Source organism: Adiantum capillus-veneris, chromosome 25 (genome assembly GCF_014529385.1).
Source record: "Adiantum capillus-veneris isolate H3 chromosome 25, ASM1452938v2, whole genome shotgun sequence".
NCBI classification, from domain to species: domain Eukaryota; kingdom Viridiplantae; phylum Streptophyta; class Polypodiopsida; order Polypodiales; family Pteridaceae; genus Adiantum; species Adiantum capillus-veneris.
This window is the reverse complement of record NC_140955.1, coordinates 128,124,482-128,145,718: the sequence shown is the minus strand read 5'-3', so window position 1 is coordinate 128,145,718 and position 21,237 is coordinate 128,124,482. Positions and strand designations below refer to the sequence as shown.

The following is a 21,237-nucleotide window of genomic DNA, read 5'->3' as shown; positions in this document are numbered from 1 at the left end:
GACATCGACGTCGGCGAGATATAGTGCGACTACGAAGCCTAAGTGCAGTGTGGTTGCCCCTAGCTATAGCGTCCGGACATACCCCTAACCAGTACCGCGTCGGCGCGGGATGGTTTAGGGCAGAAAACTAACTCGCTTATGTTTATCGAAATAAACAGTGTGTTATAAAAAAATTACTTAAAGCACAGAAGTAAGTCCATACGACATTGACGCGGGACATTTAGGCAACGATACAATGTGACTGTGAAGTCTAAGTGCAGTGTGGTTGCCCCTAGCTATAATGTTGGGACATGCCCCTAACCAGTACCGCGTCGACGCGGAAGGGTTTAAGGCAGAAAACTAACTTTCTTATTTTTATCCAATTAACAGTGTGTAATAAATAGTTTACTTAAAGCCCTAAAGGCCTGGGAAAATGTAACCTTCATGCCACTCCTAGATCTGTAGGAGTAAACATGCATACAACACTGACCCAACGTTCACATTTAAAAGAGAAGTGTATGGTTTAATGAAAGTGAAGTTCACTCATGAAGTCATCAAGTACACTGAAATAAAATTAGTAGTGTATTCAGAGTAGAGAAGAAAACTAAGCATCAAATGTGACTTGGCTCTACTCAGTACCGTGTCGACATGAGAGGGGTAAGGGTGGAAAACATGCAATCTATTGAGCTTGCAAATCAAACTTAGCATCATGTGGGACATGCCTCAATCAACATCACGTGGGACACAGTATGGTTAAAGGGGATGTCTTGGTTCAGAGATGTAATGTACATCGCATGCTTAAGAGTTATTCTCAATGGCCATCCTCAACTGCTTATCAAAATGTGCCACTCCTCATAATTATGTGGACATGAAAATGGGAGAATAATTCGATAAGGAAGAGGCATAAGAAAGGTTACTAGGCAAACCTGTGAAAATGAGGAGCTTGTGTCTTAGCTTAAGATATACAAATCATGTTATGGCTATGCATTAATTGATTATATCCCCATAATAGGCCTATCCTTTCGATCATCGGATTGCTATGCATTAATTAATTATATCACCATCATATGCCTATCCTTCCTATCATCATCCTATTGCAAGGCTTTCTGGGACACTACCCTAAACTATCCCGCGTCGGCGTGGAATTGTTTAGGAAAATGTCCAAGTGGGTAGCAAGATTGAACCACAATGTTGGCATGATTGGACGTAAAGGAGAGATTGACATTGCCATGTTTAAAGTTGAATAAATTTTGGTGTTCATGCATCAATGTTTTATTCCAATAAATAAAAGTAGAGAACATTATTGGGTGAATTGTATATATTTAATTGAAAGTTTGTTGAGTATTGCTTTTTAATTTTTGATTTGATGTTGTATATTGATTCATTTTTCTTGATGTTTGAATGTAGTCCATCTTCTTCTAGTGAAAATCCTAGAAGATGCGCCATGAGTGGATCCACTCCAAAACCTATTTGTAGTGATCAAGTAAGCTCAATTGTCGAAACAGAGTCGTCAAACTATAGCGATAGTCATGACATTGCTTTAGGCTCTTTGCATGATGTAGATCAAGAGATAGCTACAATTGAAGCTGTTATGCAGACAATACCATTTAGAATGAGACATGATGTACCACTTTGAAGGCTTATACCACGTGATAAAGAACATGGTTTGAGGTCAGATGTCAGTGGCTTGAAGCTTGCATTTTCTAGAGAAGGATATATCAAAGAGAAAGGTGTATTTATAGTGTCATTTTACTCTATATATCAAAAGGAATAGCATATATCCATCCACTAATCATCATTGATTACAATGGGAGCTAGATCATTGTCCTTGGTGGATGGACATGTATCATAACTATATGCTTGTTTGTGAGAGAGAGATTGACAGTGCAAAGAGGACATAAGATCCCTCCATTGCTCTTTCCACCTCGGGTGGGGACATATAAAGTGAAATTGATGTGATAGAAGATCCGATCATACGTGCGAGTGTCACTTCAGTGATTTTTCTTATAAATATAGATACAACACAAACTTTTTGGAATTTTGTACATTGCTAATGAACATTCAATTGTAATTTTTAAACATTTTCGCTCCCCATTTTGGGTCACTTTTCATGCAATTCTGCAACAATGTTTAGCAATTTTTGTCTGCATTGATCTTTGTAGGTGAGATGAATGTGCCACCATGAAACACTTGGAATATGGACATCATAAAACCAAAATAGGCATCTTATCAAGTGTTAAAACACACAATTGTGCCACATGTAGGGTCACGACTCCTCCAATAGGTATGTACATGACATATACTGTAGTAGACGCTTCAACATATATCACAATATGTACATTATTGTTTTTATTCCCATCCATTGAGAAGTGTCAAAATTGAGGTAAATGTTTTTATTTCACATTATGTACATGCCACGACATGACAAAGTGTCATGATAGCTTCACTGTTTAAAGATTAAGGGAAGCAACACGAGATAGACGAGGAGCCTGGCATGATAGGTGTGTCCATAAAAAATATGGTTTACTAAACTCAAATAGATTTACTAACCTCACTGTGCTTTTTATATAGACTATGTTATGCATCTATGATTCACTAATTTCCTTGTTGTTTCTAACGGATATACGCTATTGGCACACGGAGCTTGTTGTTTCTAATGGATATACACTATTGGCACACGGAGCCTGGCATGATAGGTGTGTCCATAAAAAATATGGTTTACTAACCTCACTGTTCTTTTTATATAGACTATGTTATGAATCTATGATTCACTAATTTCCTTGTTGTTTCTAACGGATATACGCTATTGGCACACGGAGCTTACTTCGTTCAATACGATTTGTTTTCCCTGGAGAGAAATGTGTTTTGTAGGCACCAAGAGATCATAAATGCTTAGCTATCTCAAGGGATTACATTGCCAATTGCATGTCAGTTTCGATCGAGTATGCAATCAATTATATGGATGCCTCTACACGAGCATATGGTCAGAGTTTGGACTACATCCCCATTACACGTGAGCTTTGATCGATTGTGCAATCACCAATATAGATGCCTCTACACGAACATATGGTCATAGTTTGGACAGTGGTAGATATAGAAGGGATGGTAGGTTCATTTTGTAGGTTGTCAATTTGCTTTTTGTGGATTTTCCTTCTGGAGGTGCCTCTTCTTCATTCCTAGTCTAGAGGGCAAGATAGGTAGGAGGCCTCGACTTCTGCAGATGTGGTGGATGCAGAGAATAGATCTCTCGTTGGGAACTATTCGATCACTTGAGCATTCCATTTGTTTTGGTCATGGACATGTTACTTTTTAAGTATCTTCCCCTGCTTAGATTTTTCTTTTTCAAGATATGTATGTTAATTGCAGTATTAAAAATTGTAAGTCGAAAACTCATGCAATTTTCATTGATTTTGGAAAAACTTTGTTTGCATTTTTAAGGTCTATTGATTTAATTTGATGTGTTTATTTTTTCTTTATTGAAGTGCCAATGTACATTGGGGTGGAGGAAAAAATCATGGTGCACAATCCATGGTACAATGTTTAGAGAAACAACAAACCACGTCATGCATTCATCAACAACGAGTGTGATTCATGCTAAAGTATCGTGTTTTGTACTTGATAAAACCAAATGTGAGAATTACTTTTTTGTTAAGAAATCATGATATTTAGTGTTCACTAAAGTGTTTCTCTTGACTTGGATATGGCAACAAATAATTTCTTCTCCTCTCTCTCTCTCTCTCTCTCTCTCTCTCTCTCTCTCTCTGCCTAGATTTTGCTCGGTTTTAGTTTTCGCTCGGTAAAGTTTGCTCGGTGCTTGGTAAGACTCATAATTACCTAAAGCTCTCACAAAAGGGGAAAGGGGGACACATGTCAGAAGGCTATCACTTATGCTACTTAATTACCATTGGCTAAGCATGGGGAGGTCCAATAGGATGCTAGCATGAGCAAATAGCAAGAGGGGTTGACCAAGAGAGAGAGGGGGCTGATTTTTCAAAGGCATTATCACCTACATACTCACACTAGCTCGTGTGTGAAGTAAAAAAGACTCTCTCTCTCTCAAGCTTTAATGGAAAGCTTATCACCTACTCCAAGCTTGTGAGAAGGGAGGCCTACACCAACAACTCTTGGCTTTGTGATGCAAATCCAACCAAAAGCCAAGCTTCAATGCATGCTCATCTCCTCTACCATGCTAATTACTAAGCTAAGCTATGCTAATATGAGTGATTATGTGAAGAGATGTACATCTTTCTCGTAAGAATACTCCTTCTTCCTCTCAATCTACTCTCATACCCCGCTAGCTCTCAGCATCTTTGAAGGTGTGTGAGGTCTTGGGTCTGAGACCGTGAGGGAATTGATCATGTTGTGTTTGATAACTGTTTTGCGTAGTGCATGAAGTTTCCATCTTCATTGCACTAGCTAGTATTAAAGGAACACAAGAAATTATATTGTAAAATGTCTCTCTTGATGGGGAGAAACCATAATACAAAGCCTTTTGGAGGGGGGACCGGCTCCATGAAAATCCGGTCCTCAACTGTTGTCAATTGCTTAATTTCTCTCTCTTTTGAAGTATTTTTCATGCTATCTAACTAGGTGTTATGCTTTTTGTTGCTTTCTCCACCCAAGCACTATTGTTAATCTCATTAGGAATCTATTCTAATGAAATGCTCACTATGTTCATGCTATTTTCCTCTATACACAAGTTACTAGGCCATTAAAAGTTACACTCTCTCTACTCTATAATCTCTCATGTGTGAAAATTTCTCTCTCTCCATTAAGTGGCTATAATGGAGGTTTGTGATAGGCCAAATGGAGGCGCAATGAGCGGAAGAAACTTCATAGCGTCTAAGGAACTTTCAAGGCAATCCATGCATATGTGGGAGTTTTTTCTAGCATTCCCCCATATGTCCCCAACAAAGTTAGTGCATAGTAGAATCTTTTTCTACTTGCATGCATTTCTAGAGGGGTCACTCACACAAGCATGCGAACATAGTACGTTAGTTCAATAGAAGGGGATGGTTAGCCCCATGTTTTTAATTTTTTTAAACATACAGAAGGGTACCAATCAAAGGGGACATACACAAATTGAACTAGGTGTTGGGATTAAAGCCCAAGTGGCCTCTTATGCGGATATGGCCGGCCGCCCGCCTAACTCACTTCCCTCTAACTCTTTGTATATACTAACTTATTCTTTGTGAATACTAAGGTATTGGGAGATAACCCTTCTAATAGTTCTCTGCGTACTGTACTGTGTAAGCTCACTGTGTGTGTGTGTGTGTGAGAGAGAGAGTCGACCCACGCTCCGCTCCGCGACTTCACTAGGAATAGGCGTGTTAAGTTCATAAAAAATCTATAGATATGCAATTTTTGAATTAGGCCTTCAACGCACGTTTATATGAAGGATTTACACATTGTGAAGTGCATGAAGATGCTACACAAAAATAGTTGTGGGCCAAAGGAACATGTGAATAAAGCAAAGACCATTTTGTAGGGTCACATCCAATCTAACAACACTAGGTTCGCAAAACATAGTTGTTTTTGTATATAGCTCAAGGTTAAAGCAAGAGTAGGCCACCACTTCAATTGTCCTAATGTGGTTTGTAAAAGCAGCTTGTAACACAACAATTTGCAATCACAAAAACTATACATTACAATATAGGATTGTGGACATTATAAGATCAATAACAACATACTTGCGATACACGACAAGAATCTATCTTGTAATGCCCCATATAATACATAAGAAGCAACATACTGATAATGTCACAAGTGCCCCACACACAATGTTCATTAGACATGTGAGCTAGCAATAGGGGCTACAACTGCATTCTTATTGATCAATAGGTAAGATTTCAACCTATTCGCTATCAGGAACCATGTGTACTGCAACATGCAACCATGACCAATAGAAAGAACGAAACTATCGTGGTTAAACCAAAAGGGACTCTTGTGATTGTACTTCACAATCTCATTATAAAGAATGTGACCCATGTGAACACATCCCATAGGAAGGCCTTAATGCTGAGAGTTGGCCTTCTCGACCTTTTGGAACATGTATTCCTGGCTTCTTCAACTCAGTGAACCTATCAATATTACAATTTACATTGCCTTTTTTTGTAAGGCAGTGCCAACTTTTTTTTTTTTAATAGCAAAACTCACAATTGTGAGTGGAGTATATTGAGTAGCCCAAAAAATTACAAGGTTTTGTCATGCTCATGTTAAGCCATGATAACATCCAGGGATCATAATTACATCGGCTATCAGGGCAGCCACCCCTACGAACCCGCCTCCACAACCTTGATACACAAGGTCCATACTCTTGTCATTCTGAGATATTTTATTTACCAATGGTCAAGATTTGCCCCCATCCTAGGCATTCCATCTGCTGACAACAAGGCACAAGTAGTCCTAGACCAATCCTCCGAGTGATGCTTGCGCCCGAGTGCCCATATTAGCACTTTGCTTTCTTGTATAGTTTTTGCGAAGCTTGCCACCTCAAAACCTCCTTCAAAAACACGACGGTTCCTTGTCTGCCATACATTATGAAAGAAGAAGTATCTAACGATCTAAGTACCGAACGAGGAGTGCAGGACTACCTGAATTTTTACCTCCAAGAAATAGGTCAATCTTGAAAAAACTAATTTTCCATGTTCTCTGGACCCACTTGCATACTTTCCCTGTGAGGCCTTTGATAGCTGGGCAGTTCATGAATAGGTGGGCCAGATCTTCACTAGCTACCCTGTACCCCAAGCATCGATATGACCCAATCCCTCTCTCTTGAATCTTCACCCCCGTCGGTAGAGCACCCCAAATAACCTTCCATAAGAAAACCTTCATGTACTGAGGAACCTTTGGCTTCCATATGTTCTCCATTACATGCTCCCACCTTTCCTCCGGCCATTGCTTTTTCCATATCTTGTTAAGGGGGCTAGACCAATTCTTCTTTGCATCATTGTCTGATAGATGCTTTTAGTATGGGGTTTCCACGAGAGACTGCTAGTCTTAAAGTAGACCACACCGGGGCTAACAGTTTGTCATGAACCTCCACCCCTCTCCACTTTCTACTCTTCGAGCCAAGTTTCTATCATATCTTTGATCATGACAGCCCAAACTTGATCCTGTTTAGCCAAGGAAACCACAAATTTGGTGCAACAAGCTTCTGCATGGGCAACTTAAAGGATAGGCGAAATTTAGTGTTCTGATATAGAGTGGATTCACCTCTAAAATTTTACCACACACAGAGGCTTTATATTTTGTATTGAACAAGAGGCTGTTGAACCATGGAGAGTGCTTCAGTTGCTACCGCCACCTCCGAACCAACAAAACCAATTGAGCAGGGAGAGCAGACAGAGGCTGCTCCGGGCGAGACATGGGCACCGCAGCCCAAACCCCTCAGGACTTACACACCCAGATCAAGAGCGGCTAACTCTGGGAAAGGTGCAGAGGAACCTTATTATGGCGGGTTATCAGACAAAAGTAACACCGACTTCAATGAAGCTGCCAAGAGGCTATTTGACATTGAGCAGACCTGCATGCAAGCGTCAAGAATAGCAGTTAAAAGTGCTCAAGAGCAGCTAACAAAACTTACTGAGCTCGTACACTCACAAGAGGCTGAACTTCACGATAAAGATACACAGATTCTTGTTTTAAGAGATTCCAATGCAGGATTGACTGAGGAATTAAGAATCAAAGCACATGAACTAGAAGAAGAAAGGCGTGTACGAGAGAGTCAGCAGCAGGAGCTCATGGAAGCCAAAGATGGTCTGGAAAAGTTAGACAAGGAGGTTAAAAGTACTCAAGGGCAGCTAACAAAACTCACTCAGCCTATACATTCGCAAGAGGCTAAACTTCACAACAAAAATATACTGATTCAGAGACTACAGCTTGTTAACACTTTGTATAGAGAGAACATGGAACGTTCAGATGCAGCTCTGAAAAGCTATCTTGATAGTCCTCTTTGTGCTGGTCCATCTACAGCATTTGGGGCAGATGATGCAGCAACTAAACAGATTGAAGAATTGAAAAGAGAATTAGAGATAGAAAGAGTGCAGAGGACGGCTCTCACATTATATATCATGCAGTCTAAAGCCAAAGAAGAGAAACAACTTAAAGAGTTCAAAGAGGAGATAGTAAAGCTTTACGAAGAATTAGCGGCAAAAGAAATGCAGATGAGGACTGCAGCTCCTCAACAATCAGAGCTCCCTCTGTTTGAGCATGAGGAAACTGATTTTCCAGAAACCACTACGGACACATCTGCTGCAGCAATTGTAAGCTTATGGTTTTGGAATAAAGCGGGGAGGTTTAAGGATTGAGAGGTTGGATTGACATAGAGGTAGGAAGATGTAAATTTGATGAATAGCTTGTGTAGAGAGTGGAGGAGAAGTAGTCATGGTAGATAATGCCATAGTAGTAGACATTGAGGTAGAAATTGACATAGAGGCAATTTAAGGGAAATTGATTGAAGGAATTGGTTAATTGCCTTTGTCAAAATCAAGAGAGGAAGTAGTGCTAAATCGACCAAGTGATGGAGTGGCTCCCGTGGAGAGGAGGTTAGAGACGAAACGTCTTTCCCTTTGATTGTGATCACTTCCGGTGGTCGTGACAAGCACAAGCAAGGACAAAGGCAATTCAAGCACAATTGAGTGCAGAGAAGGGAGAATTGATGAATGGCACATGTGTATGACCTAAGAAATATTACCATGAACCAATAGAGAGAGCAATACCTGCACTGTAGAGGTTAGGTCTGCAAGATTTCTGTAAAGACACCAATATGTAGGAGTCGGCGCTGAAGATATAGATCCAAGCAGTGCACAAGAAAAAAACAGATAAAACTAGCGTAGAAGAGCTTGATGGAACAACAAAAGCAAAAGTGGTTGCTTGGACCTTGAGGAGGCTAACGGAAAGAAATTCACCAAAAATGCATATGGTTATTGCTGGCTTGCGAAAAAAAACAGAGGTAAAGGGAGAGATCTAGCAAGAATATGTACTCGACAGGGGTTGGAAATCGCAGCCAGGTGTATCTGTTTGTGGTTACTGATGATAGGTTAGTGAAATGCAGCTGGGTATTGCGGCTACAAAAATGGGGATTTGGAGAAGCTTCCTTACACTGCTAGCAGCCCTTCACCCTTGCTTTCTTAGGTTGCCTGCAACTTTTTTCCCTCATGTCTTTGTTGCACCTCATGCCCAGTTCCATTTCCCCTCCACCATCTCCTAATGTGTTATCTCTTGGCTCACTCTCATTGCGGCGCCTCTACACACCGGCACAATGTCCCGCGTGGACATGTCATTGTTACTATGACCCATAGCCAATCAGTAGACAAGGTAAGCATAGGGGATTATATATGGGCACTATTGTAAGCCTATATGTAGGGCGTGCATGTCCGAACATACACATTAGATGAGTCAAAACCCTTGTATAACTTTCTCTGCATAAATGATTTTACAAGGCACAGCCGGGTGATCGACAAGGGTGGTTAGTAGTCCAGACTAGTAGTGCATGTGCTCATGGTCACGTTACGACCTGAGTCGCTGAGCTTGATGTGTGCGAGCATGTGCATGTCTTGCCTGCTGTGTCTTAACTGGTGGAAACAGATAGAGCGGCCATAGGTACTCGTGATGGCACATATGACACACAGCAAACCCACCCTCCATATTGTTCGATCTGAGTTTGCTGCAGCATCCATGATGGTGGTGGCTCTATCTCATACCATATGCCTTCTAAACAGATTCAAGGAGATGTCACACGACCGCTTGTCACATGACTGCTTATCATATAGAGCTTTAGAGGCTTCTAGACAGTTGGCTGAGGCAGAGGATTCAGGATCTTGGTATGCCTAGGTCACACAATGGTTCTCATAGGAGGGACTAGAGATGGACCACCTCCCACCAATCTAGTATGATGGAGATGCACCACACATCCACCTCTCACATGACGAGAGGAATAGAGTTTTGAGACAAGACCTTTGGCAGCTATGTATTCGAGAGACACGGTGATAAACCTCTTTTGGCATGTGCATAGTAGTGTGTTTATGCATGGATGTGTGTACATATGTGAACACATGCATTTGAAAGCTTTTACAATGTGATGCTAGGTTTCAAATATGGTGGACAATCTATATATGGCAAATAGTTATGTTACATGTAGACAGTCGAGCACATGATATGTGACAGGGTGTCGAAGCCTTAGGTGGTTCCAAGTGGCTTCTTTTGGCTCTAGGGAATATGTTTGAGCTTTCTAGAATGTAAATAATGCAAGTGGGAAGTGTGGGTACTCCCATCCCGCCCTGGAAGTTTGACACATGTGGTAATTGTAAAAAATGCACCCGATATGCAGCAACGCGCGAACCACCTTGGAAGTGGTCAAAATAGAATTTTGATATGTGGCAATGAATTTTGGGTATCAAGGATCAAGCTTACAAAATTTGGTGGATTTTGAAGTCTGTTTGGTACTTTTCCGCGAAAAATGCTCATCCAGGGTCAAAACTAGCCAGATGCGGCCCTAAAAAGTAAAAAAAGGTGTGAAATGGGTAATTTTTGCCACATCACTCACGATGCAGTGAGTATCCAGGCCATAGAAGTGTGTCAAGTGGGATATCAACACTTTCACCTCTCTGTGTGTGGGAGGAAGCAGGGTTACTACAGGTGGTCCTATGCAGTCTCGTTTTGTTCGCGTCCTGTTTTCGAGTGTGTGGAGGAGTGAACGAGAGTTTCTTCTCTTCAATTTTGCACTTGGGAGAGTTTATGGAAATTCTGAGGTTTCCATGGATGTGTGTGTGCGAGGAATTGATGGAAGAAGGTGCGGCTTTGTGCAAGACTATGTGACCCTGTATAGGTGTAAATAGGGTTGAGGCTACACCAAAGAGTCCAACAGAGTGGAGTTTGGTGAAGCTTTTGCAATGGTTTGATAGAGACCTTTTGTGGCTAGAGTTTTTGATGGTTTTTCTCGTGTCTTTTGGTCGCCATCAAGTGGGATTTCAAGCCTTGATCAACTCGACTCATTTTGCAGTGTCTGCGGACAGGCAAGGTCTTGTAGGTCGAGACATTTGGAGCTTGAATTGGGTTTGTGGGGAAGATTTTCATTGAGCTCTTAAGTGGTGGTGTGTGAGGTGAGGAAATTAAGTGAATTCCTTGTGTTGTGTTAAGGTGTTAGGGTGTGTGAGTGTGCGCACGGTGTCTTTTGCTCCATTATCCTTTGGGGATCCTGCTGGGGAGTGAAAATTACTGGTTGTGTACTCAGAAGTTGAAATTCAAGCAGTGATGCTCTCACATTTTGGGTGTTGAAGGGAATGCCATGATGGTGGTGCCATTCGAACCATCTATTTTCACAGGTTGCAAGGATGCAGAGGATTGGATTGCATCTTATGAGTTTGACTTGACATGTTTATGCCGTGCGGTTCCAAGTGAGGCTCAGAAACTTGCAGGTATCAATTTGGTGGTCAGAGGGAATACAAGAGATTGGTTTGAGGGATTGTCACAGGATGAGAAAGGCAGTTGAGTCAGGTTTAAGAGATGCTTTTTGAAACGGTTCAAGAAGGTGATTCCTCACCAAGATGCATGGAAGTAGGTCACCGGTATGTTTATGCAAGAGCACGAGTCTGTTGTAGAGCTTTGGTCAAGATTGATGATGCTTGGAGAGTTTGGAAAGATGCTCTATTGCATGTAGAATCTAAAGAGGAATTCTATTCTTTCTTTTACAAATAGCCAAAGGATAGAGGTATTCACAAGTTTGTTACAGCCGATCCTTAAAGTGAAAGTGTAGGAGAAAGAGTCCAAATCCATGTGTGAAGCATTGAAGATAGCGCTACGGAAAGAGAGAGAGCAATGTATTGCTATAGACGTGAAGCACCCTTCGTCTATCGATAGTGTGGATGACCTTTATGTGCATAAAGTCACTATTGTAAAGGCTCATGTTAGCAAGGATAATAGTTGGGAGACTTGTGTAAATGACCATATGCTCCAAGCAAGTGTGAATGAAGTATGTACAACAATTGTGGAAACCATAGACATGCCTATGGTGCAAAATAGCAAGGACATAGTAGATAAATGTGAAAGTACGAGCACTAGCATAGAAAGTGAAGATGATGAGAGTGGATTGAGGAGGATGAGGCGGTCTATGATGGTGACACATCTGATGCTGACGAGAGTTGGCGTGGTGATGTATGCAAAGATGACATAGAGTTGCAAGATCCATTGAAGGACATGGTAGCCTTGCACCGAGGGTGGAAAAAGTTGTTTGAAGTCGACCCATGTTGTAAGGGCTTGACCCTGATTCAACAATGCGGTCCACCATTGAAGCGCATTCCCTTTCAAGAAAGTGCAGCCTTGCGTATCTTCGAAGACTGTGAAGTTTCCTCCAACATAAGCTGCATCAAAGTGTTGTATGAAGGTCAAAGCCTTCAGTTGATGCTCAGTTCTCCTGAAAGTTTCAAACTTCACTCCCTGCCTACCTTCCTTGTAATCCTTAGGCTGACTCAAAGGAGTGAAATTGTCATAGACAGGTGCTTGTAAAAGCGGTGCTCCCGAATTGACCATTCGGGTACTCGCATCATGTGTTTTACCTGTCATATCTACATTTTGGGCATATGGCTGTGAAAAACCAGCCATACCAAATTGTGTTCTAGGTATTTGAAATTGACCATAGGTACCCTGAAAACTTGATTGGACATCCATGTTCCTGTACATAGGGTTAACCATGCGTGATTGCATTGTCGCAAACACATTCCGTGGCATATAACCTGTGGAAGGTCCATCCATAGCTTGAAACATTAAAGCACCTCCAAAATAACTAGGATATGAAGTAGGTAACGGAAGGGTCTGATGCATAGCCTGTTCATTACTCCCTTGACCATTCACAAACGGTTCCTGTCCAAGTGAAGAAAATTGCTTGGAATCAATGGACACCGCTGGTTGCTCAATCACATGGGCTTTCCCTCGAGCATCACGAGACCTTTGTGCACTGGAGACCTCCTTTTCCTGTAGTGGTTGGGTCATGCCCTGTGTTGGAGCGTGAAATTCCTGTATAAGAGCTTGTAAGAACTCGTGCATCCTACATTTCCATGCAGCTACGCAGTTGAGCTCTGAACAACCTGTCCTCTTCTTGAAGAGTTGAAGGAACTTTCTCTGTGCCATGTGAGGAAGATCCCTCTTCAGGTACTTGGTCTCTCTTCTTTGCCATATCGACAAGCTTTGTGTTGCTTTCACCCAGAACAATCCACGCTACACTTTTTGAAGAAAAATTGACTATCCCGTCGATGGAACCATACAACCGGCCAGTACACAGTAGAGGGCGGTACTAATTCAATTATTTGTTAGCTTTACATAGAGCACTAAGAAGGAAAGAGAACACGGATGCGTCCAATGACTAGATGTCACTGCGTACACGGAGACCGACACCCTGTAGGCCCCAAAGACTGGCACCCCTTTCGGTATTTCTTTATTCAATTGAAAATAGACAATCCGATCACTTTTATGAAACTCTCACCAAGCTGTCCAAACCTGTCATGGGCTGAAATAGCAGGTTTCCGACTTGATTTAGCATAACGGCGCCAAAACCCCTATAGGTCAAAAGTGCACCTCTAGGATGGATTCCCTCGCATTTTAGAAGCTTTTCGGTGAGTTGTAACTAAATTTCAGCGTGCTGTAATTCCCTGTTCTGTCACTACGAGATGCCCAAAGCCCTGTCTAAGCATCCCAAGGCCTTCCTGATGCTCCCTTGGTGATTTCTAGAAGTTTAGGTGCGAAAACCTAAACCTGAAGAAAAACACAGCAGGCTGTAATTCTCTGTTTTGGATCGTTTTGATTGGAGCGAACATGTCTACATGTGTCCCAAAGAGCTCCCGCACGCAAGGGGACAATTTTCCTTTGAATCGGATGAGTTTCCACGCAAGAAAATTCTCCGTTTTCACAATCCTTCGTGATGGGACTGTGCGTATTTGTGGGGATTAGCAATTAGCGAATCCAGTACCTGTTCAGTGAAAGGCTATGGTGGATAGACAAGCGAAGCATTCATATTGAAATGAACATAATGATTTCACTAGACTTGAGAGAGGATACTCAATGAAAATAGAAATTCTTGATTGATTATGATGATAAGAGAAAATTACAAGCTAAGCATTGTGGCCTTATATAGGCTCAAAGTGGAAGGTGGCATTTAATGCTTGAAAGTGATTCTCATCACATGTGGGAGAAAGGTCAAGGAACATGTGGCTATACCGAATAGCATGTGACTATAAAGAAACATGTCTTTAGGGGAATCTATGTAGTGGGATGCATATATGCAAATAAGGGTGCATGGTTGGTATGCCTGGCTTTAGGGGCTGGTCACGTATCGAGTGTAAGCTAAACAGCTTACCCCAACACACGCCCCCATAAGCTGAAGCTTACACGAAGGAGCATGGTTTATGATCAGGGAGTCTAACATGGGTTACATTCAAGTAACTACATGGGGCTCATAAAGATGGAATCTGATGCAAGAGAGGGAAGGTTTGACCTCCAAACTTTGGGTTTGGGGCAATGTCTAAAACCCATTATGATACATCCTCATAATATACAGTGTTGATATCCCCTTCTTTCTTTTTTCCCGAGAAAAAGATCATTCCATTAGTTAATAAAACTGCCCATAGGGCTACAACCACCTTTGCTAGAGAGGGCTACATCAACCATAAGAGGGGACTCTCCCAACGAGAACAACATATGTACAATGAGGTCTAAATCAATGTTAGGTGCAACGGAATGAATGTTTGCGCTTTGCTCAAGATGAGTGCTCCGAATTGTGCTCAAGGTTCCTTTTGTTCTTATGGAAGGGAGAGCCTTCCGTTCTTAATGAGAGAATGCTATGATCACAAACAAAGTGAATGGACATTGTGCGTGCAAGTGTATGAGACTGAGAGATAGAGAGAGAAGAGAGATACGACACCAGAGACGTTGTAAAACCCTCCTCCGAAGGCCCCACTCTCGTTGGCGAGAGTGGTCTACTTTTGTTTGCACAAAGTGGTACAATGATGATGCATGGAAACTGATGCAACTTGGGACTATGTCGGTGACGACGACGGGGATGGCGACAATGACCTAAGGGCTGAAATCTGCAACCTTCTAACTGCTGTCCATAAAAACGCTATGGCTGAAAATTTGGGGTCTTTACCGGGCTGAATCTGCCACACTTTAGGTGAAGATTGCCGGTCTTTATCTGCTGCTGAAAACCAAAAATGCCAGGGGATCTGATGATAAAAAACGCTAGCAGTTGTGGTCCTTGCAAAAACGCTAGGTGCTGGGTACTGTTGGTGATGCAAAAACGCCAGGCTGGGGATGCTGTGCAAAAACGCTAGGTGAGGGAATCTGCTGCTTGGAGGGGAAAGTCCACCAAGAACCAAGTCCACCAAGGTTCTTGTGAGAATTCGCCTGCTGAGCTTGGCTCCTGTTGTCTCTTCTGCCATTGAGTGCTAACTTGGGTTTGCTTATATATTTTCTTACCCAAATTGCCCTACCTACTTTTGTTGGGAAGTCACTTGTTAGGTGCAGCGGAATGAATGTTTGCGCTTTGCTCAAGATGAGTGCACCGAACTGTGCTCAAGGTTCCTTTTGTTCTTATGGAAGGTAGAGCCTTCCGTTCTTAACGAGAGAGTGCTATGATCACAAACAAAGTGAATGGACACTGTGCGTGGAAGTGTATGAGACTGAGAGATGGAGAGAGGAGAGATACGACACGAGAGACGTTGTAAAACCCTCCTCCGAAGGCCCCACTCTCATCGGCGAGAGTGGTCTACTTATGATTGCACAAAGTGGTACAATGACGATGCAATGGATTGATGCAACCTGGGACTATGTCGGTGACGACGAGATGACTTAAAGGCTGAAATCTGCAATCTTTCTACTGTTGTCCAAAAACGCTATGGGCTGAAATCTTGCTAATCTTCTATCTGCTGAATTTTGACTCTATGTCGGTGACGATGTCGATGACGACGATGCGACGACGACGTGCTGAAAATGCAGATGCTAAAATCTGCGTTTTCCGGGCTGAAACTGCAAACCTTGCGGAAACTGACCGTGCGGCGAGGAACTGCTGCGGGAAGGTGAGATCTGCGAGGTTCGGGACTTGATTTGCGATGTCTAACTGCTGAAAACTGAAAACGCTGGTCCTAGGGCTGATTCTATCGTGATAGATCTGCAAAACGCTGAGGTTGTTGGCAGATGCAAAAACGCTAGGGTTGAAAATCGTGTTTCTGTTGCCGAGGTTCTGCAAATGCAAAAACTCTAGGCTGATCTGCTGTGGTCTTGTCCAAAAACGCTAGCCAAGCTGTTGTGGAGCAAAACGTTGGCTGATGTGCTGTGTCTTGTCCAAAAACGCTAGCCAAGCTACTGTGGAGCAAAAATGCTAGAAGCCTTTGGGGTCTTGCTGAGAAGGTGCCTGTTGAGTGGTACTCCTACTGCCTCTTTTGCCATTTTGTGCTAACTTTGGTTTGCTTATATATTTTCTTAGCAAAATTGCCCTACCTACTTTTGTTGGAAAGTCACTTAAAAATAATAAGTGAAATGTCAAAAATAGGGAAAATAGGCTAAATGTACTGAAAAAATCCCCTAACTGATTCTAATGGATTCTGATGGGAATACTGATGATCATGCTGTGTGCAACCAGAGGATATGCATCTATTTTAAGTGACTAGGCATGCACGGTCTACGAATAGGCTCACAAAAGTGCCAGATCACTTCTAATCTAGACTAATTGGACTGACTGAAGCTTGATCATGCTGTAGCTTGTCCACGGACACATAGGGTTGGATGTGTCACGTGACATCCCCTCCTTTTCAAAGTGAGGTACTGATACCGAACTGTATGGCGTCGAGGGAGATCGCCAAGAGCATCCGGAATCCTGGAAGGGACTCTTCGCCGGCCTACTCTGTTGTGTGGGTTGTGCGGTACTTGAACTTCATAAAGGTTTGCAACGCTTGCTTCTTTGGGCCGCGCCGAAAGCGACACAAAGTCTTCTCTGGCTCCTTCAATGCTTCAACTTTGTCGAGAGTCATGCTTCCTTCTTCTTCAAGAATCTCCATGGCTGAAAATTCCTGAAACCACTTCCAACACAAAACCATGAACATACCTATTCCATGTAAAGTGAATGGAAAAAATCTTGTCTTCTCTAAAGACTGTGTATGCAATGTAGATGAATATAGAGACGGAGTGACAACCCGTTCATCAAACACATGCAAACTATGAGATCGAATCTTTCTCTTATGATCTAGAGCAATCAATTGTGGCAAAACACAATGGAAATGCCCACGCTTGGTGCTCATACGTTCATGTGCTCGTTCGGAAACTGTGTCATGCCAAGGAAGAGACATGGAATGTGACTTCCTGACATACATACTTTTCAGCTTTTTATGAAAAATCCGCATACATTCGTGCTCATCCATGAGAGAAACGTGCTCAACATACAATATGTCATGCCTAGGAAAAGGGATCACATAACGATGCTGACTAAAATACAGGAAACGATCACGAATGAAACATTCGAACAATGCGTGCGTATCAATCATGCGAACACATAATACTTCCTGTGAGGGTTCTTTGGACCTAGGCTCGAGAGCCAAGATCGGTTCTTCGTGAATGATTGAATTGTCCTGTGGGGGTTCTTTGGACCTCGACTCGAAAGCCAAGATCGGTTCTTCGTGAGTGATTGAATCTACAACGAGGTTAGCTTCGCTAGAAAAAGTATCCACTAACACATCATCTTTTTTGTGAACAATCACATCTTCTTCATGCAACTCATCATGCTTATGAGAAATCACATCTTGATCATGCAAATCATCATGCTTGTCATTATCATCCAAATCATCATGCAGATCATTGTCATTCAAATCATCATCATGCTTCACACAATCATGCAAATCCTGTGTATCATGCTTTGGAGAAGAAGAGACTGAGAGAGTCTCCTTTTCCCGATTCTCTTGCATATGTGCATGAACTTGAGAAAAGAGTCGCAAGAACTCTTGTAGTCTTGCTTTGTTCTCGCGATCAAATTTTGCTTCTCTTGCTTTGGCTTCCAAGCGTGCTTGCTCGCTCTCACGCGCTATGGCTGCCATTCTTTCTTGGTACTGCTCGATGGCTGCGATTCTTTCTTCGCTTTCTAACTTCCTGTCCATCATCCTCTTGTTGAAAGCCTCCATAGGAGTTAGTGCAATCCTTGTCGTAGATGGGAAAGGGTCAGAAAAACCTCCTGGTGGGGAAAATTCTTCTTCGCCTCTCGCATACTCATCACCTCAAAGAGACGTATCCAGTCCGCTTCGAGTGATGACCATTCTGAAGTCGTGGGTTCTTGTGGTCTTGGGTTCTTAAGTTCACGAGGAACTTGGGTTCTTGAGGGTCTTGAGGTTCTTGAGGTTCTTGGGTTCTTGAGGATCTTGAGGTTCTTGAGGTTTTCTTTCGCTTGCAAACCGTGTTTGAGAAGGATCTTCTCTTCACCCGAGTTCTACTCTTTTCCGTGGGCGCACCCCTTGGCGGCCTGGCGCTCACACCAAGGTTGCTTTTTCCCACCTCACATCGATTGGCCGGCCGCGAAATGCACGGTCCGCTCTCAATGAGTGAAAAGAGACACAAGGGGAGGCTGGACAAGCCCTTCTTTCTTGGGATTCCTGTCACTCTTCAAAAAACACGATTAGGAATCGACACGCCCAAGCGAACTTGGGTTCGTGTGACCTCAATAAGCATTTTTTTTTTTGTGGTTCTTGTGGTTTTTTCCTTGAGTGATGCAAAACACTGCCAAAGCTTTGATACCAAAGTGATGCAAAACACTGCCAAAGCTTTGATACCAATGTTAGGTGCAGCGGAATGAATGTTTGCGCTTTGCTCAAGATGAGTGCTCCGAACTGTGCTCAAGGTTCCTTTTGTTCTTATGGAAGGTAGAGCCTTCCGTTCTTAATGAGAGAGTGCTATGATCACAAACAAAGCGAATGGACACTGTGCGTGCAAGTGTATGAGACTGAGAGATAGAGAGAGAAGAGAGATACGACACCAGAGACGTTGTAAAACCCTCCTCCGAAGGCCCCACTCTCGTCGGCGAGAGTGGTCTACTTATGATTTCACAAAGTGGTACAATGACGATGCAATGGACTGATGCAACCTACCCTGATCATGCTGTAGCTTGTCCACGGACACATAGGGTTGGATGTGTCACGTGACATCCCCTCCTTTTCAAAGTGAGGTACTGGTACCGAACTCTATGGCGTCGAGGGAGATCGCCAATAGCATCCGGAATCTTGGAAGGGACTCTTCGCCGGCCCACTCTGATGTGTGGGTTGTGCGGTACTTAAACTTCATAAAGGTCTGCAATGCTTGCTTCTTTGGGCCTTGCCGAAAGCGACACCAAGTCTTCTGTGGCTCCTTCCATGCTTCAACTTCCTCTAGAGTCATGCTTCTTTCTTCTTCAAGAATCTCCATGGCTGAAAATTTCTGAAACCATTTCCAGCACAAAACCATGAACATACCCATTCCATGTAAAGTGAATGGAAAAAATATTGTCCTCTCTAGAGATTGTGCATGCAATGTAAATGAACCCATAGACGGAATGCCAAACCGTTCACCACATACACGCAAACAATGAGATCGAATCTTTCTCTTATGATCTAGAGCAATCAACTGTGGCAAAACACAATGGAAATGCCCACGCTTGGTGCTCATACTTTCATGTGCTCGTTCGGAAACTGTGTCGTGCCAAGGAAGAGACATGGAATGTGACTTCCTTGAATGCATACTTTTCAGCTTTTCATGAGAAATCCGCATACATTCGTGCTCATCCATGAGAGAAACGTGCTCAACATACAATGTCATGCCTAGGAAAAGGGATCACATAAAGACGCTGACTAAAATACAGGAAACGATCACGAATGAAATACTCGAACAATGCGTGTGTATCAATCATGCGAACACATAATACTTCTTGTGAGGGTTCTTTGGACCTAGGCTCGAGAGCCAAGATCGGTTCTTCTTGAGGGGGTTCTTTGGACCTCGACTCGAAAGCCAAGATTGATTCTTCGTAATTGATCGAATTTGCAATGAGGTTAGCTTCACTAGCGAAAGTATCAACTAACACATCATCCTTCTTGTGAACAATCACATCGTCTTCATGCAACTCATCATGCTTGTGAGAAATCACGTCTTGATCATGCAAATCATCATGCTTGTCTTAATCATCCAAATCATCATGCTGATCATTGTCAATCAAATCATCATGCTGCTCACAATCATGCAAATCCTGTGTGGCATGCTTTGGAGAAAAAGAGACTGAGAGAGTCTCCTTTGCATGAATCCGTTCAATCTTGTCCTGCTTATTAGCAATGAGAGATGGAGAATGAACAATGTCCTCTCCATGAATGACAATGGGAGAATCACTTTTGGCATTAGAGTGAAAGTGTTAGCCTCCCAATCAATGAGAGGGTTAGCATCACGAAACCATCGAATGCCCAAAATCATATCACATCTTGAGAGAGGAGAGACAACAAATCTTCCAGTGAAGGCAGCTTGTTGAATTGCAAACAACACATCAAGGCACTCCTCTGTGATGAGAGCGTCCATACCGGGAACAAAGCCAGAGACCTCGATAGGAGATCTCTGACTAACTTCTAGGCGGGCTCTCTCAACAAGAGAGGGATTGATCACATCATGTATACTACCTGGGTCAAACAATATGACAAAACGCTGCCCTGTCATATGACCATAACATTTAATGAGAGAATCATCAATGGGAGGGTCATGAGAAACTTGGGGCACACTTGTGTTATCATTAATTGCATGGACAGAGGAAGTGGGTTCTGTGGATTTTTTAGATTCATTCGATTCAAGCTTAGGACATGTTCTTTTTATGTGACCCTTAATGTGACAATGAAAACAACGACCTTCCTTAGAATAAGTGCTTTGCTCTTCTGACGTGATGTATCCTCCTACAATTCCTTGTGCTACCTTTTTCATATGGAGTAAGCTTAGGTTTAACAATTGTGTTAGCCTTACCCTTAGATTCATTGGAAGAATTCTTTTCTGAGAGACTGTTGGAAGATTGGTTAGAAGAGTTACCGTTCTTACCATTCTTACCGTTTTGAGGGTTCTGAGAAGTCTGCGAGGTACTTGTGGAAGTCTTGTTCTCCTTAGGCTTTCCCTTATTGTGTTTCATCTCCTGTGCGAGAGCAATCGCTACCGCCTTGTTGAGATCGATTGGATCGAGCACCTCTACATTGTACTTGATATACTCGTCCAATCATAAAGGAATGCCTCTTTGCG

The 21,237-nt window shown here is 42.5% G+C and overlaps 1 protein-coding gene across 1 annotated transcript in view; it reads left to right on the top strand.

Annotated features, from left to right (window-relative positions):
• Positions 1-7,254: 7,254 nt before the first annotated feature.
• The window catches only part of LOC147425633 (uncharacterized), a 28,686-nt gene continuing 14,703 nt past the window's right edge, over positions 7,255-21,237 (top strand). The window contains exon 1 of the mRNA XM_086500286.1: positions 7,255-8,243. Within this exon, the coding sequence (XP_086356412.1) occupies positions 7,257-8,243 (987 nt within the window). The 5' untranslated portion in view covers positions 7,255-7,256. The remainder of the gene's footprint in view (positions 8,244-21,237) is intronic.